At 33.9% G+C, this 17,556-nt stretch overlaps 1 protein-coding gene across 5 annotated transcripts in view; it reads left to right on the forward strand.

Moving 5' to 3' along the window:
- Nucleotides 1–4,662: 4,662 nt before the first annotated feature.
- The window catches only part of LOC103502816 (ABC transporter C family member 13), a 53,909-nt gene continuing 41,015 nt past the window's right edge, over nt 4,663–17,556 (forward strand). For 2 of the 5 annotated variants that reach the window (XM_008466920.3, XM_008466919.3), the window contains exons 1-10: nt 4,676–4,945; nt 6,177–6,217; nt 6,305–6,392; nt 6,949–7,113; nt 7,219–7,350; nt 7,686–7,780; nt 11,596–11,659; nt 12,032–12,286; nt 12,580–12,649; nt 13,165–13,225. In XM_008466920.3, the coding sequence (XP_008465142.2) occupies nt 4,901–4,945; nt 6,177–6,217; nt 6,305–6,392; nt 6,949–7,113; nt 7,219–7,350; nt 7,686–7,780; nt 11,596–11,659; nt 12,032–12,286; nt 12,580–12,649; nt 13,165–13,225 (1,016 nt within the window). In that variant the 5' untranslated portion in view covers nt 4,676–4,900. Of the gene's footprint in view, nt 4,946–6,176; nt 6,218–6,304; nt 6,393–6,948; nt 7,114–7,218; nt 7,351–7,685; nt 7,781–11,595; nt 11,660–12,031; nt 12,287–12,579; nt 12,650–13,164; nt 13,226–17,556 lie in introns of all 5 variants that reach the window. The other 3 variants (XM_051083775.1, XM_008466916.3, XM_017047852.2) reach the window with 3 other exon arrangements.

The raw sequence follows: 17,556 nt of genomic DNA on the forward strand, positions 1-17,556 counted from the left end.
TGTTGTTTCTTTATACATACTAAGTCTCCGTAGTTAAATCATCAATTTTAACTCGTGGTTCAACAAATTATACACTCAAAACTGTCTGGTGGCACAATGAAATCTTGGCCAAGTGAAGGTCAATTACCAGTTGCTTGTCTCAGCATGAAGTTTGCCATTCTGCACAAGATTGGAATTGCTAACTAGATTCCCTCTACACATGCCTCTGTAGTATTTGCAGCACTTGGTCACTTTATCTACTTGGTTGGCATAGGGGCTCGGTTGAATGTTAGTGAGTTTATTTTTCTGTCATCTACTTCGACATGTTGCACATTTGGGATAAATATTCCCATATGCTTTCTACGGTTGTTGTCTGCCTTTCTTTTATCACAACATGTCTCCCTTCTCACCCCTATGGATGCACCTAGTCACACCCCAAAGACTCACCTTAAGTCCTTCCAAGGTGGTCATGTACCTGACTTGCCTCTGAGTTTTGTCCTACTTCTGGTAGTGGTCCTATACCATCAGTTTCTGCAACTTCAGTTTCGTCTGATGATTTACCTCTTCCACACTCCACTACAGTTCGTTTGCTTCAGGCTTTAACTAAGGAATCACAAGCCATTACGAACACTCTTCATAATCTGAATGCTCGAAAAAATGTTGTTGACTCTGTGTTGCGTGCACTTCTACGCCTATTGCCCTCTTCTTCAACTGCGGGTTCCTCTTCTTAGGATCATTTGACAGCTAGCAAGGGGGAGGATATTGGAAGTTTTGGTTAGGTATTGCTTTAGTCTGAACTTTTTTTTTTCCGGGAATTTTGTTGTTGCTATTTGGGTTTGTTTATTTTTTTTAAGCTTAATCTGCTTTGTTGATAGTTGGTTGGTCTGGTTCTGTTTTGATTAATGGTGCATATGATATGGACTTATGTGTTTTTCTGCTTGAATTTAATGAAGGTTGTTTTGTGATCAGCTGTGTTTGGGATATGATGGATATTTCTCGCTTGCAGTATGTTTCAAATTTAGTATGTTTATATATCATGATTAAACCATGTCTATAAAAAATCTGGTGTTGGAATTTTGGAAATGCTGGTGTGCGCAAATAAAGGAAGATGGTTCCAAGGAGGAGCTTGTTAGTAAAGATATTGTGGCTCCACTTCCTTTAGTTTATTACCATACTTTTAGCATTTGTTAGCAGGGTAAAATTGGTTAGAATCTTCTTAATTTGTGGACTGTTTAGATACGACTAATTGTGCACTATTTAAGGAGATGTTATGTATGGAAAAGGTGTGCTTACCGTGAACAAGAATTCAACCTATTTGAAAAGAGAGGTAAGAAAAGTTTAATGGTGTTCAATAATCTGTCATTTCCAATTTGAAATCATAAGAAGATCTCACAGACTGAAAAAGATAGAAGGGGTTCGAAACCAGTGATACAGGGGAAGTACTTACTCTCATGTTATATTACATTATTATTTGATTCATTATATCAGTTCAAGTTAGACATAGAACAATTTGTAAAGTGTCATAACTTAAGTCATAACATTATAATCATTATGTGTTACTAAAGTAATACAAACTCTTCTCATAGGTTCCATACCCTCCAGATGTAGAGGGTGCTTCATCGAACTGGGTTACCAAAGCTGATTGTGTTGTTTCTTTATACATGCTAAGTTTCCATAGTTAAATCATCTGTTTTAACTCGTGGTTCAACAAATTATACACTCAAAACTGAACATTCATTTCCTCAAGTTTGAAATGTTATGAAATATACTTACAGATGTCATCCGTCAACAAATATAATAAATGAAACTAATTCTTTGAAACCTTATACCATTTGTGTATATGTTGGAAAGAGAACAATATACACTTAGATTAAAACATTTATGGGCATTTATTAATCATTTTCAAGCTCATCTATTGGCATATATATCTTTTGTCTTTCTCTAAATTAATTGCTCGTCTATTTGCCTTGTGATTTAGGCGTAATTGTTACTTTGGATAGCCTCACAGGGAGGTGTGTTATGGTATCCTCTTTCATATTTTATCCTCTTATGGTATTGTTGTTTGAGATATTAAGTAGAATTAGGTCTGTTGCTTAAGTCGAAAGAAGTAGCCTTGCTTGATTATATTTTTTGTACAATTGATAGACTTTTTGGACAAGTAAATTTTGCTATATTTACTAATTATTTGAGAATTTTACTTTTCATGTCTAAAAGGTTGAGTTTATTCATTATAAATCATGCTTTATGAAGTATATTGAAAGAGTTTCTCTCTTACTTTATGCTATGATACAATGAAATGTCTCTCTAAAAAAATCACTTGTAAAATTAGTAATTGATAACAAATATTCTTGACACCAACTACACTCAAGTTAGCGTTACATTGACATAAATGTACTTTTTGTTCTAACATCTTACAACAAAACGTCTATCTCAATAAGCGGCCTTACATGTATATATATATGAATCCATATATGAATGAAATGAGTATATTCATTCTATATGTAACCACCTACTCACAAGAGAATAATCAACGGATATTTAAATTTGAAGAATCATGTTCCAAATATTGAAGTACCATACATCGTAGCTTATCCCATCAACATAAATATAGTAACTAGAGACATAGAGAAATACATAAAAAGTAGTTCAATTAATGTATTAGTAATGGAATTACACGTATGGAATCCACTACTAAGCATTTTCCATGCGCTCCACCAGCACTTTAGGAAAAGCACTAAATTAAAAGCCTCAATTTTTCCTTTGCATGCGTGCCAAACCCAAACCATCCATCTTTTACTTTTCCCATTCCCAGGAATCGCTTTTAATGGATAACTCTCATTACTCAACAAACTTAGATTAGGACACATTGCAAATTCTACCTTTTAAATTATTGCATCTTATTTCTTTAAAAGAAATTTCATTTTAAATAACAAAATCATCTTAAAAATATTTATAAATTATAGTATTCTATCGATGGAATGAATTACAATTTTGTTACAATTAAAATCTTTATTGTTTTGTTATCATTTTAAAAATTAAAATTCTTTGGAAAAAAAAAATACTATAAGTTAATTGTTTTAAATATTTTGATGTAAAAATATATAATAGTGTGAATACGTTATCAAAACTTATAGTAAAAAAGTTAACAAATAACTGGGAGTTTTTTTTTTTCAAAAAATCAACCAACAAATAAAACAATTAAATCTAAATTCAAAATTTGCTATTATAATTGGAACCAAAATAACATTTAAAGAAAATAATGAAAAAAAAACCTATCAACAAATATGATGAAAAATTTAGTAGTGTTAGTGATAAATTTTAATCACTATAGACATCAACGATGATAAGTTCAAAATTTTCACGACCAATCTGTTTACTAAATTTAATGCACTCTCATTTTTAACATATGCTTACAAATGATATTATTATTATTTTTAAATTAAGATGTGTTAGACATGTTTGTTAATGGCACAAAATCACTATAAACATTGAATCTAAATTTCCAAAAGAAAAAGATGAAATTGTCAAAATTTATAAATTTGACAAAATATTTACAACCTATAACAAAATTTTAAATTCTATCAATAATAGATAATGATAGATACTGATATACTTTGATCAATGACATTAATAGCTAGTGATTGAATGATAGAATCCAAAATTTTGCTATAACTTATAAATATTTTAATTTATTTTGCTATTTTAAAAAATATTCCTAATAAAATATAAATAAGACCAATTTTATTACTGTATATATATGGGATGATTTATCATATACTTTCTTTTACTATATAATGTTTTAAAAAATAAAATTAAAATTTTAAAAATTATAAAGACTGCACCTCATTCAATGCTTTTCTCCTTTTAAACATACGAAAAAAAATCAATAACTTTTTAAAAATTTTCACGTGCAATTTTTAATTGGTTGTAGCCTTTTTTTTCTTTTCTAATTAGCTAAGAATTGGTAAAATATGCAAACCAGTGGAAAAAAATGAAAGAAAAATATATTTTTGAAAAAAAAAAGAAAAGAAAAACCACACATTTAAGTAATTTGATAATATTAATATATTCATAACGTCATTGTCAATTTATATGTAACTTTATTTATTACCTAAATATATTTGTACTGGATATTTTACTAAATTGAGATATCAATAGACATGACATTCAAAACTGTTATCAAATACCAACGGAAAGTATTGATAACGTTCTAAATAGATGCACTGTACTCCTAAATATAGGTTTATTTTGAAAGAAGAAAAACAAAACACAAACCAATCTTACCCTACGTTCATCTTTTTTAAATCAAAAAAAGTTTCACAAGTTTAAAAGGAGAGGTTTGGTGTGAGTTCACGTAACTAGTCCTCACTCTCACACACATATTGTTGTCAAGATTCAAATGCTTTTGCCTTTCATTTACCTTTTCTAGGACTACGACCATCGACTTTAATTTTTAGGGATCAATTTTGATGGTTTGGGAGTTTATTTTTTTACTGTTATAATCTGGAGAGCCAAAATTTAAACACTTTTAAAAATGTAAAAGGCCTAAAATAATAATTTCTCTTAAAAAAGAAAAATAAAATAAAATAAAATAAAAGGTCTAATATTAAATGAAAATATCATCAAATGGAATATTTGTTTCCAAGAGGGTGGCAGAGTGCAACTGTCAAGTGCCAAGTGGTGGATGTCAAAGCTTCCTTTTGATCGAAATTCTTTTTTTTGAATGCTTTTCAGTTTCCCGAATCTTTTCGTCAGCGTTGCATTTCCCATTTCCCAATTCAATTCTAACGGAGTTTAATTCCAAACGAACGAAGATTTTGGTTTCAGTAGCGCCAACATCTTGATTCCCTCGCTTGCTTTCCTTTTTTGTTATGGTGATAAACCACTGCAAAATTTGAACTCAGCTGCAACAACGACGACAATGGCGGATTGGTTCTTCCACCATGTTTGCCCCCATTCTCCTTATGTAATTTCAATGACCTTTTCTTTCTCACTATCAATTTTGTTGCCAATAAATGCATTCCTGTTGTCTCTCATTGCATGTCTTTCTATACTTCTGTTTTTTATGGGTCAATTTTTTTTAGTATAAGTTAGGATAGTTATTTGAACCACAAACTTCTTCTCCAATTAAATTAAGTTTTTGTTGGCTTTCGTGAATTGATCAGGTGACCTTGTCCACGTGTTCGGAACATCATTATGCGTTTTCTTTTCTGGTAGAAGTTCTTGTAATGGGACTGTTCTGTTAAGAACGTATATCAAAGTTTAAGGGTTCATTTCTAAGTTCGGTTTAGATACGTGTCTATTTAGTCTGTCTGGTAGGTTTTTAACAAGTTCTTGAATTTTTAATCTAGTGTCTAATAGGTTCTTATTGTTAACTTTATCATCTCAAATGCATCGAAATAATACAAACTAATATGTAGGCATTTAAATGAAAAAGATGAAAGCAAAACTCTATGAGAATTTGAATGAGACTAAATAGACACCAATCTGAAGTTCATAAATTTATTTGAAACCTTGTAAAGTTTAGAATCAATCATACGTGGAGGTAAAACTTCTAATTTAACTAGTAGTTAAGTTGACTTGGGTTTGAATGTCCTATTGATATTAACTGTAGTTGTGTTTTGCAAATCCATAAAGGATTGAATAAGGATTTTCTTTTCGTATCCCTCCACCCATTTAACACCTATGAAGCATGGGATATGAATATGGATGGGAAAGACGGACATGCATGACATCATACATCATTTTTTTTAAAGTGAGAACACGAACATGACAAGGATATATTTACAAAAATATATAATTTTTGTACTAGAAGAAAATTCAAGGTAAATGGGTCGATGCATTTATATGCTTCAAAAATTAGTTTGATGTATTATTTTCGAAATTATTAATATCGTATATGTGTTCTTACCAGTGTTCTATGAATGTAAACATATTTATTGCACTAACAAGTGTGATAAGCAACACTTATCCAACAAGTGTTGGAATATCCAAATATAGTGTCGGACATGGATACGCTAGCCACGCACTAACAAAGTGTCGATGCTTCCTAGGTTAACACATCTGCATGACTAGTTAGCTAATTGACATTTGATTTCTTCCTGTGATTTTGAACTACAACACTTGGATAATATAGTTGACTGAAATCAAGGATATGAAGTTTCTGGTGGCTAAATATCGTTCTTCTCTGTTTGCAGGTTTGGAATGGACATCGGTTTTCTGGGTGTTTTATAAATATATATCCTTTCACGTTTGGTTTTTTGGCGCTCGTTTGTAGTCTTTGGCTCTGTTTGGCCTTGAATTGTTTTGTCTTAACAATCCTTACAACATTTGCTTTTGGAGTAAATGTCTTGACCATCATTGTTACTGCATTGCTTGGACTTACTAGGAAAATTGGTGGAAGAAGACGAAGGGTATGTTTCACTTATCATAGGTTGCCCCTAGTTTTCTACATTCTAAGAAACAAAGGAAAAACAGTGGCCAAATTCTTAATTTCCATAATAACTAATCAAGATATCTTTAATAGTCCTTTTCATCTTAAGATTTTGTGGTTGGTTTTCTTTGTTCGTCATTATTCAATGTCTAATATCTCTAAACTTTAAAGACTTGTAGATTTAAATTTCTATGTTGATGAGTTAGAATCACCCTGTTGTTACACAAATATCCCTAACCTTGGAAAATTGAGCTTCATGCTAGTTTCCATAGTTTGTTTGCCATTTGATGATTTGGACTTCTGTTAAGTATCCGAAACACAAGAAAAACACTAAAATAACTATATTGCAATATCAATGAAGTTGTTAAAATATCAATAGCCTTTCGATTGGACTCTCTCTCTCTGAAAGTTCCATTATGAAGAACCCCACCAAAATGATCGCCTAAGGATTGTTGTAAGTGATGGTATGTTCATATTAATTTCTTGCATTGTTTCCATACTGCATTTATCAGTTTTTCCACACTTTTTTTTTGTAGAATTTTCAGAGAAGTCTTCTAGAGAAAATTTTCTTGCATTTCCTTCCAGCCATTGGACTATGCTTATCACTCTTTGACATGGTGTTTCTTCTGAGGAAATTATTCACTGGTGATGTTGTTGAATACCATGAGTGGTTATCAACAAGTTCACTACTTGCAGTCTGGGTAAGCTATCTAACCTTAGGTTACTTTCATTAGTTGCTTTTCATGATCTATACAACTTTTTTCTTTATTGTTTGTTTTATTAGTTTTTTTTTTGTAAATATGTAGATTTTCACTACAATCTTTGCAAACTGTTCCAACTCTGAACACATATTTAACAACAAAATGCTCTGTTTATGGTGGATTGTGAGAGCAATATTTGGGATTTTCATTTTCGTGTCGACATATGCAGACTTTGAGGTACTAACATTGTCTCCTAACTGTATCATTATATTCTATTATCATCAGGTTTCTTCCTACTTTTTAATATTAACTTAATTTCATCTTGTGATCTCATCCAGATATCTAGGATATTGATCCTCATTTAGTTACTTTTAAATGAACTTACATGTCTCAGCTCTGAAGTTTGATTCTTTTATTTGTTTAATTCTTATTTTGGACTGCTGTAACTTTGTAAGTCTTCAAGAATTTTTCTAGTCATAACTTGTAAAATATTTTCTACATATTGCTGGACTATGAATACTTATTGAATTATGTAAAGTGTGCACTAATGATAATAAGTTTTTCTTGTATAGATATTCAGAACAGTGAACAACAGTTTTGTTGTTTTGTTGGATATTATGTTTTGCACATCAGCATTCATCATCAGTTCAGAGCATGCAAAAAGCAGGTATGTTAAGTTTAATATCAATGGATACATTTCTTTCTTTATGAATTGAGTAACCTCATTCTTTGTCCTCAAACAACTTAGAATTATAAAATGTGTCTTGTGTGGTCAATAAAGAATGATTACATCAACCGTAGCATTGTCCCTCGGCCTGACGACTTTAAGATGATGTTCTCCTCAATTTTCCTCTCCTAAATACAATCTTCTAGTCACTAACAGAATCTTTTGTTTGTATATATATTTTTTTTTATTTTTTTGAGAAACTAAAGCTCATTGAGAAAGAAATGAAAGGATACAAAAAGACAACTCACCAAAAGAAGCCAAAAAACCAAGTGTACAAATAAGGTCTCTAGTTTAATTATAAAAACTCTTGGAAGCTGATGGTTTTAGATTACTGGTTAGTTTAGGAACCTCCTTTTCCTTAGAAGTTGGAACTTGCTTCCACCATGATACTAAACTCCTTGCTTCCAATTATTTCTTCTCTCACATGTCTCTACTTTATCACCTTACCCTTGCCCTCAAACTCTAGAATTACTTTATGACTCCTTTCTCAGTCCAGCCTACGTCTTAAGGCAGTGGTTGACAACCTCAGATTGCACATTCGAAATCCATACAGTACGACATTGTGTCGTGCTTACACAAAACTTCTCCATCTCAATTGAAGAAGCTTTTTCCAAAATAAAGAAACTCAAAACTGCTTATCTGTATCAAATACAATTCGACTTGTACAGTATCCTTTTTCTTGAAACTAATGTTAGTCACTCTCTCCAAGCCAAAACTTGATGCTCCTTCAGTTGAGTCGTGATTTTTGGACAGTTTTTTTGTGGGCGGTATTCAACTCTCAGTCCTCTTTTGTAATTCCTATGGCATCACTCGCGAGTTCTTCCAATTGGTCTCACCATGTTCTCCATCGAGTCTTTTTCTAGTCCCCATGATGAAGTAATATATATTGGAATCTTCAAGTTTATTATTCAGCCTAAACGCTGGGTATTGATTGTACAATTTATGGACATAAAACAACAACAATAATAAAAAAATTACTTCAAATCTAGCATTGACGAATAATGAATACCAACCAAAATGAGCTAGATTCGATGATACTGGTATGATCTTCATTCTAGAGTTTGACAATTCAATCATATACTGCACTTGTTGTACTAAAAAACAAATAATGAATACCTAAATCGAGAATAAAAAAAATATACTGTAAAATTAGAAAAATTTCAAGATAAAAGAGAACCACCGTTAACTAATCCAAACAAATATCTGGCTCTATCTTAAATAGGTGACATGATTTGGATCCATTTTTTCTAGTCATTTCCTTTCACTAATTTGAATGACCACTTGGTCAACCTATAGTAGGTAGTGACATGGAGACATTATAACTTAGAATGAGAACAAATTTCATCATAGTCACTTTCACTTGTGGAATATTGAAATCTCATATGTTTCATTAGGAAAAAGTCCTACATTATTGTAAAGGCAATCAACTATTTTACAAGATGAATTGAAATATGCATTAGTTTACGTTATACAATAGCGATAACAATAGTTATAAAATAAAAACAGTAACAAGAAAGAAGTCTAGGACACTATACATACACTCTGTTCCATGTTCGCTTGATAAAGTTATTGAATAAATATTGTTAATTCAACCTTAGAATATGAGATGTTGATCTATTTAGGACATCAATTGTAAAGATGGAGAACCGAATCTTCGATCTCAAGTAAAAGAGTCAACGTCAACTGTCGTTGAGCTAAACTCGCTTTTGGATGAAATATTGACTTTACAGGCTAATCTTTAAAGATATTGAATGTAGCATGAAAATGTGAGATAATGTGAAGATTGAAGAGGTTTTGAGAGACAAAATTAGAGAATATAGGGAAATGATGAAGCTCCAAATGATGTTGAAAAGGCGGTGAAAAAGTCTATTTTATAGTAGTTGAATGAAAGTCACAAACTCTTTTTTTTTTTTTTTTTTTTAATAAGTTAATTGGAGAAACTTTTTACATTCCAACATTTAAGATTTCTCCACATTAACTATTAATAAATATTAATTAATAAATATAATATATAATTCATGGTTGATGAAATTGTTAGAAAAAGTTGTAACATAGAATGGAAGTATATATATAGATATGGATATAGGTAAAACATGATAACATATTGTGTTTTCTTAAAACAAAAAGTTATTTAATAAATTTCAATACATAAACATGATTTTTATAAATTTAGTTAAGATTTTTAAAGTATATTTAATTTAATATATTAATATTTTTAGACAATTTAACATACTGTTTTAATTTAAAGAAAGTTAGTTGAATGAATAACCACAAGTCTTTAAATATCTTCTAGGCTCTAACTATCCCAAAAGAGACGAAGATAGAAATGTATTGGGCCATATAGTAATGGGTGGTTAGTATGTGGGCTTGGGTGTTGTATTCGGTCCAATCCTACACAGCTCAATTGTTACCTTCAACTTCGTAGCCCGACCCAGTAGAAGTCAGTACCTTCAACACCACTTCGTCTTCCTCCTTCAGGCCGCTGACGAATTTCCTTTCTTTGCATACTCGAAGAACTTCCGTTAACAGTTGTAAAGCCGCAAAGTTTGAGCTTCTTACGACTGCGGGAGCTGAAATGGGTGAAGAATTGTTCTTCTCCTCGCTACTCAGCGCTACAAGCGCATGCTGTTTTTTACTTCAGCTGTCCCGTCATTGGTGTTCTCTTCCCTTGAAAAAATGGTCATCTCTATGATTGTCGGGAGCTCGAGCCTACGTTAAGCATTTTCTTGCTCGGATTGGCTCTCCATTTTCTTCATTCGAAGCTTGTTTCATTCCGTAGACCTCTCATGAAGAATTTCAAAAATATTTGCTGAAGCTTTAGACTTCTCAATAGGAATCCCATTCTGTGCCAGCCATGAGTCCTGGATTATTGAAATGCTATAATACCGAACTTCTTTGCTTTGTGGTCAATGGTTACGTTATTCGCAAGAGGATAATGTTAAACTTCTTATATGATCATAAGGTTGTTTGAGAGTCATGGGCCTCTCTGAACCAAAACGATCAAAACTTTATGATGATATTCTCCAAGATTCTATAATAAGATGGTGTCAAGGGAAAAGAACAACCGGGGAATCCATACAAAGGCGAAACAAGTCGAGACTAAACATTCTCCAGTATTCTTTTTTGTTGAGTTGTCTTAAACAAGCTTCTATTACAAATCGACTTAAAAACAATTACTTCACTAAATAAAAATATAACCTGATATATTATTCTTCCCGAGCATTAAATAATATGTGTGTGTGAAATTATCTCATTTTATGTCAAACTTCTAATTTAATGAAATAGATCATCTTCTGATTAGGAAATTAGTGATATAGATCTTAGTAGTCTTCCATGTGTCTATGACTTTGAACATGTTTATGAAGTTTTCCATCTTCATTGATTTGGTCTGTCAGATTCCAGTTAGGCTATAAGAATTTGATGCAACTTTGGATTAAATCCATATAAAATTTGATGCACAATCACGCTCAACTTTACATCTATGTGCTTGTCCATATGTGAACGTGTTTATCTGCATGCTCTTTTTACACATAAGGATCCCGTTCACTACCTTTGTAATCCATTCTCACTTTTCTTGCTTATTCACGTACAATAATTTCGGATTAAATCGTGGTTTCATATTTTTACAAACATATGGTGATAATAAAACCACCGTTATTATGAGGTTAGAGTGTGCTTAGAAGCTCTTTCATCCTTGCACTTTACGCATCAATTCTTTACTCAGGAAATCTTTGGATTATTTTCACGTTTTGTAGTTCAATGGAAGATTCACTTCTATATGTGAATGTGGACCTAGAGGATTGTCATGTGGGGAATGATGTAAGAAAGACCCGTTATCCTTTTCATTTTCCTGTCAGTTGAAATTGTTCGAGAAAATTTGTTAGAACTAGAAGATTTCTTTAGCCTCAGTTGCTTTTCCGTGTTGTTTGTTTTATGATCATTGATCGACCTTTACCAAAGATATTTGCTAATTATGCTTATCTTTCCTTTTATTAATTCTCTAACTAATTATTTCTTAAATGAGACACTACGAAGTTACTTTTTCTTCTTTCCTTTGTGGCCTTAGTTCAGGAACCATATTATTGTTTAGTAAGTTTGTCTACCATTTGATAAGCATGTCTTTCAATGATTTATACCCTTATTTGTTTGAATGTGAGTTATGATAATTGATTATTATAAGTTTTGGTTCAGAAGGAAGATAAACAAAGCTGTTGGAATCTTTTGACATTCAATTCTGTTACATCAGTTATGGATGATGGTGTCAAAAAGCAGTTGAATTTTGAAGATTTATTGCAGCTTCCATCTGAGATGGATCCTTCTTTCTGCCACAACAAGTTGTTATTCTGCTGGAAAGATCAATATTCCAGAAATTGCTTAAACCCATCATTTTTTTGGGCAATCTGTTGTGCATATGGTTGGTCATATGTTTCTCTTGGTTTATTGAAGGTATTTCCAGATCTTAAAAGTGCCATGTTTTCTCATTTGCTAGATAGTAAAGAGAAAAAGAAAAAGGAATTTTATATTTCAAGGTTTTCATTTCACGGAGATGTAGACGTGATTGAAGCTTCTAATTCCTGCTTCTTTTCTTACATATTATGATATTCTTTGTACCCCAATTTTAGTCCTAACCACCTTGGCATTAGCAACCTGCAATAACATCCTATTTTACCAAGGGGAAAACCATTACTTTGTCCATAGCCCGATCTCATTCATTGACTAGATATATTTACCTTGTCCAGGTGCTTAACGACTGTATTAGTTTTGTTGGACCGATGCTTCTCAATCGGTTGATTCATTATCTTCAGCAAGGTTTTTACATTACATCCGTGATCTTTTCTTTGTCATCAGTTTATGAATATTGATCATATCATATTTCTCTTTATTATTTCTTTCCCCCCTGCTTATTCATGTTATGCGTTCTTCCATTTTCCTTTAGTTGAAACTTTATATTTTGTTTACGCAGATAGTTTTTGTACACTTCTATAAGTCTTTCTATTGTTCCTCTGACAGAGTGTTGCTTTGTATTTTGTTTCCACGTTTTAGTGTTTGCTTCATTAGCAAAGTAGGAAGAGAAATATGGGGGCACTTAAAACAACAAACTCTTTATTACTCAGAAAGACCTTTGGCTTGTGGTGCTTATCTTCATCGTCACTACATAGATAATCACTGGTCTGCGAAAGAGATTTCTAGAAAAGAATAGATGTCATACATAAAACATTGATTTGTTCTAATTTTATGTTCTCAGAACTTAACCACCATTGCATAATCTATATATTGGCAAGATGATATAATGACATTTATCTTTTTTACTTTTATTTAATCAGGCAGTGGCACAACAGATGGCTATGTTCTCGCAATTTCTTTGGGACTCACCTCTATCTTCAAGTAACTTTAAAATTATGGTTGTCATATGCTGTCATTTTCATGATCTCTCATTTGTGATTTAGGTTGTCATTATTTTATTAGTCTGCGACATTTATTTATTACTTATAGAAAAGAAACCAAACTGCTTTTAGGAAGATGAGAAGCTGTGCCATGTTTTGGAAAGTGTCAAGGAAAACATTTAAATTGAAGCATATCCCACTTATTATATCAGGAGAAAAAACAATGCCTACTGCCAACTCTCGTGCTATATATATGTATTGGAAATGGAAACAAGCCTTGTCCCTAAAATGAAATGAGACTAATGTTCAAAGTACAATAGAATTATACAAAAAGCAAATAGGCTTAAGGATCAGGAGGTGCACCTGGACATCTCAACACCCTTTTAGCACTCTTATCGTTTCCAATATCTCTCTCTCTCTCTATATATATATATATATATTTTCGTGATCTTTGTTGGTCGCCCCTTTTTGAGCCGTTGGCTGCCTATGACGAGTTTGGTTGGTGTTTTTAGATCTATTGTGAGACCCGTGCCTAAGAAAGAAGCGTCATTTTGGGAAATAAGAAGCTAAGTGTCTTGGAAAGGGAATCCCAAGCCATCCTTGAGTAATCTCAGGTGAAATGGAAAACAGAGAGCAAGTCTCAGTGCTAAGATAGGAGCATCTCAGTGCTTGTTGACTAAGTTGAAAGACGGTAAGGTTTAAAGAAGTGCTCTTAGACCATCTCGAGGCTGGGGCATACCGAGATGAAAAACAGAAAAGGAAACTATTAAGGATCTCGGGCAATCGTGTGGATTCCATGGCAAGATTGAAGATAGAAGTGTAATCTCGGGGCTATCTCGGTGCTAGTTCGACCGAGATTGGAAGCACAAAGAGCACTCGGGCCATCTCGGGGTAGTGATTAGCTGGGACTGGAAGCAAAAAAAAAAGGGAATTATTAGGGTTCTTGGGCATGTTTGACTGAGAAAAGTGAAAATCTTGAAGGATCTCGAGCCGATCTCGGCTGCGAATTCAGGTGTCTTAAGCATATTCCATGCATTTTGTGGCTAAGTAGGAGCTGGCGAGCTTTGGGAATTTAAGAGATGACTAATCCAACTTAAAATTAGTATAAATAGAGGAAAAAGGATAGTGAAGGAATGTTATACTGAGATTTTACTAAGAGGAGTTAAGTGTTGTGCTGCCGAGAAGATTTTTAGATGAGAAGAAGAATTTGGGTTGCTATGCGTTCTGAGCAAAAAGGAGTACTTCGTACATTGAGTGATTTTTCTAAAGTAAAATAGATTTTAAAGCTTTCTTTCTAATGTTTAAGCATGTGTAACTTTGTTAATGTGAAGAAAGCATGAATGATTTCTATAGAAAGTTTTTTAAGATGAATTCTATGTGTGATGATTGTATTGTATGCTATGATTGAGAGTAAACTATCAACCTTATTCCTATCAAAGTGCTAGCTAATTATGTGCTTATAATGAGTCAAGGCAACCATGAGGTGAGCAAACCACATGGGTAAGAGGTTAATCAATGTGGTGCTAGCGGGTCTGAGCAACGGAAAATGAATTAGTGAAATCTCGGGAGATGTTGATGATGATGCGATCATCACAGTAATTTATGCGTGGGAATGATTCTTGTTCCTGACGGAAAGGAATGTGTAGAGACTGTTAGATTTTTGTATGTATGGAAAACTTACCATAAATATTTATTTTTCTTTTTTCTTTGCCCTATGTATTCTATTTAAGTTCCTCAATTGTACCTTTGTAATTACAAGAAAATAATAAAACCAAATATCGTGGTTTTTCTCCCAGTCTCGGGTTTTCACGTAAACCGGTGTGCTCTTTGTCTTACTTTCAATATGGTATTAGAGAGGGACATTGAACACACCTTAGGAACCCAAGAAAACACAACCAATGATGGAAATCAAAAAAAGGAGACAATCGACAGTTTTATTGCTGCCATTGCTGCCACCGTCGATGCTCGTATGAGTGCTGCCATGGATGAATGGTTCCGCCGCCTTCAGAAAACGTCGAAAAATTCATTCCCGTCAAATCTGCAGTTGTCTGCACGACTGACAACCCCTCATGCGCCGCCACACGCCACCTATGCGTCGGTCCTTCCTACCGCATATCATTTTTCAGGGGACAAGTTGAATGACAATAACTATTTTTCATGGTCTCAGTCAGTGAAGATGGTCCTTAAAGGACGATGTAAATTTGGCTTTCTGACAGAGGAAATACCTCGCCCTCCACCGGTCGACCCATAAGAGTGATACTGGAAGGCAGAGGACTCTACTCTTCAATCCAATTGATCAACAATATGGAACCCTAAATTGACAAGCCTTTACTGTTTGCTGCCAAAGATATTTGGGACACAACCTAGACACTTTACTCCAAACGTCAGAATGCCTCTCGCCTATACACGTTGAGGAAGCAGATTCATGAATGCAAACAAGGAGCCATGGATGTAACATCCTTTTTTAATAAACTTTCTCTTCTTTGGCAAGAGATGGATTTATGCAGAGAACTAGTCTGGAGAGATCCCACTGATGGTTTGCAGGTTTGCAGTATTCTAGAATTGAAGAGGTTGACAAGGTTTATGACTTTCTTGTTGGTCTTAATCCTAAGTTTGATGTAGTTTTAGGGGTATACTAGGCCAGAGACCAATTCCCTCCCTGATGGAAGTATGTTTTGAAATCCGCTTCGAGAAAGATCGTACAAGTGCTATGAATATCTTTGCAACTCCTTTTGTTGACTCAGTTGCTTTTAGTGCGAGGCCCTTTACCAGTGGCAATGACAAGCACAATGGAAAACCAATTTCTGTCTGTGAGCATTGCAAAAAACAATGGCATACCAAAGAACAATGTTGGAAGTTACATGGTCGTCCCCCAGAAGGTAAGAAACACCCTCCCAACGACAAATAGAACATAGGGCGTGCATATGTGAGTGAGTTTGCTAGACCTTCTCAACCACCCGAGTCACACGGGAACCAGATCGATCACGGTCTTGCTACTTTAGGTGCCATTGTCCAATCAGGTATACCTTAGTCCTTCGGTCTTATTAGCGTTGATGGGAATAACCCTTGGATTTTGGATTCTGGTGCCACAAATCATTTGACTAGGTCCTCTGAACATTTTGTGTCTTATATTCCTTATACTGACAACGAAACAATTAGAATTGCAGATGACTCCTTGAGCCCCATTACTGGAAAGGGGAAGATTTCTCTATGTGCAGGACTTTTCTTAAATAATGTTTTGCATATGCCCAGACTGTCTTATAATTTTCTTTCTTAAGCAAGATTACTTATGAGTTAAACTGCAAAGCAATATTCTTACCTAGTTCTGTCTCTTTTTAGGACTTGAGCTCGGGGAAGATGATTGGTACTGCCTGGTATAGTAGGGGACTCTACCTCCTTGATGATGATACCTCTTCTAGTAGCATTTCGAGGACTAGTCTTTTATCTTCTTATTTTACTACTTCTGAGCAAGATTGTATGTTGTGGCATTTTCGTTTACGCCACCCTAATTTCCAATATATGAAACATTTATTTCCTCACCTCTTCTCTAAAATTGATGTCTCTACCTTATCTTATGATGTATGTATTCGGGCCAAACAACATCAGGTTTCTTTTCCATCACAACCATACGAACCAACCCATCCTTTCACTCTTGTTCATAGTGATGTCTGGGGACCATCCAAGATAACAACCTCATCTAGAAAACGGTGGTTCAACACCTTTATTGATGACCATACCCGTCTTACCTGGGTCTTCTTGTCTCCGACAAATCTGAGTTCACTTCTATCTTCCGAGACTTCTATAACAACGTAGAAATGCCTTCCAAAGGTCGAGAGTTCCAAAACCACACCCTTAATGAGTTTTTGTCTTCCAAAGGCATTGTACACCCCCAACAAAATAGCCGAGTGTAAAAGCTGTCACCTTTTGGAAGTCACTCGTTCCCATATGTTGTCTACTTCCCTTCTTTCTTATTTCTAGGGCGATGTTGTTCTAACTGTAGTCCATCTTATCAATCGAATGCCTTCTCGTGTCCTACACCTCCAGACTCCCTTAAAGTGTGTTAAAGAACTATATCCCTATACTCGTCTCATCTTTGATGTTCCTCTTCGGGTTTTCGGGTGCACAACCTATGTTCATAATCATGGCCCTAACCCATCTAAGTTTACTCCTCGGACTCAGACATGTGTTTTTGTTGGTTACCCTCTACATCAACGAAGCTCTAAATGCTTTCACCCGTCTTCTCGTAAATACTTTGTCTCCATGGATGTTACCTTTCTCGAAGATCGTCCTTTCTTTCTCGTTAGCTATCTTCAGGGAAGAGTGAGAGTGAAG

The sequence above is a fragment of the Cucumis melo genome, chromosome 4 (genome assembly GCF_025177605.1).
Source record: "Cucumis melo cultivar AY chromosome 4, USDA_Cmelo_AY_1.0, whole genome shotgun sequence".
In the NCBI taxonomy this organism is placed as follows: domain Eukaryota; kingdom Viridiplantae; phylum Streptophyta; class Magnoliopsida; order Cucurbitales; family Cucurbitaceae; genus Cucumis; species Cucumis melo.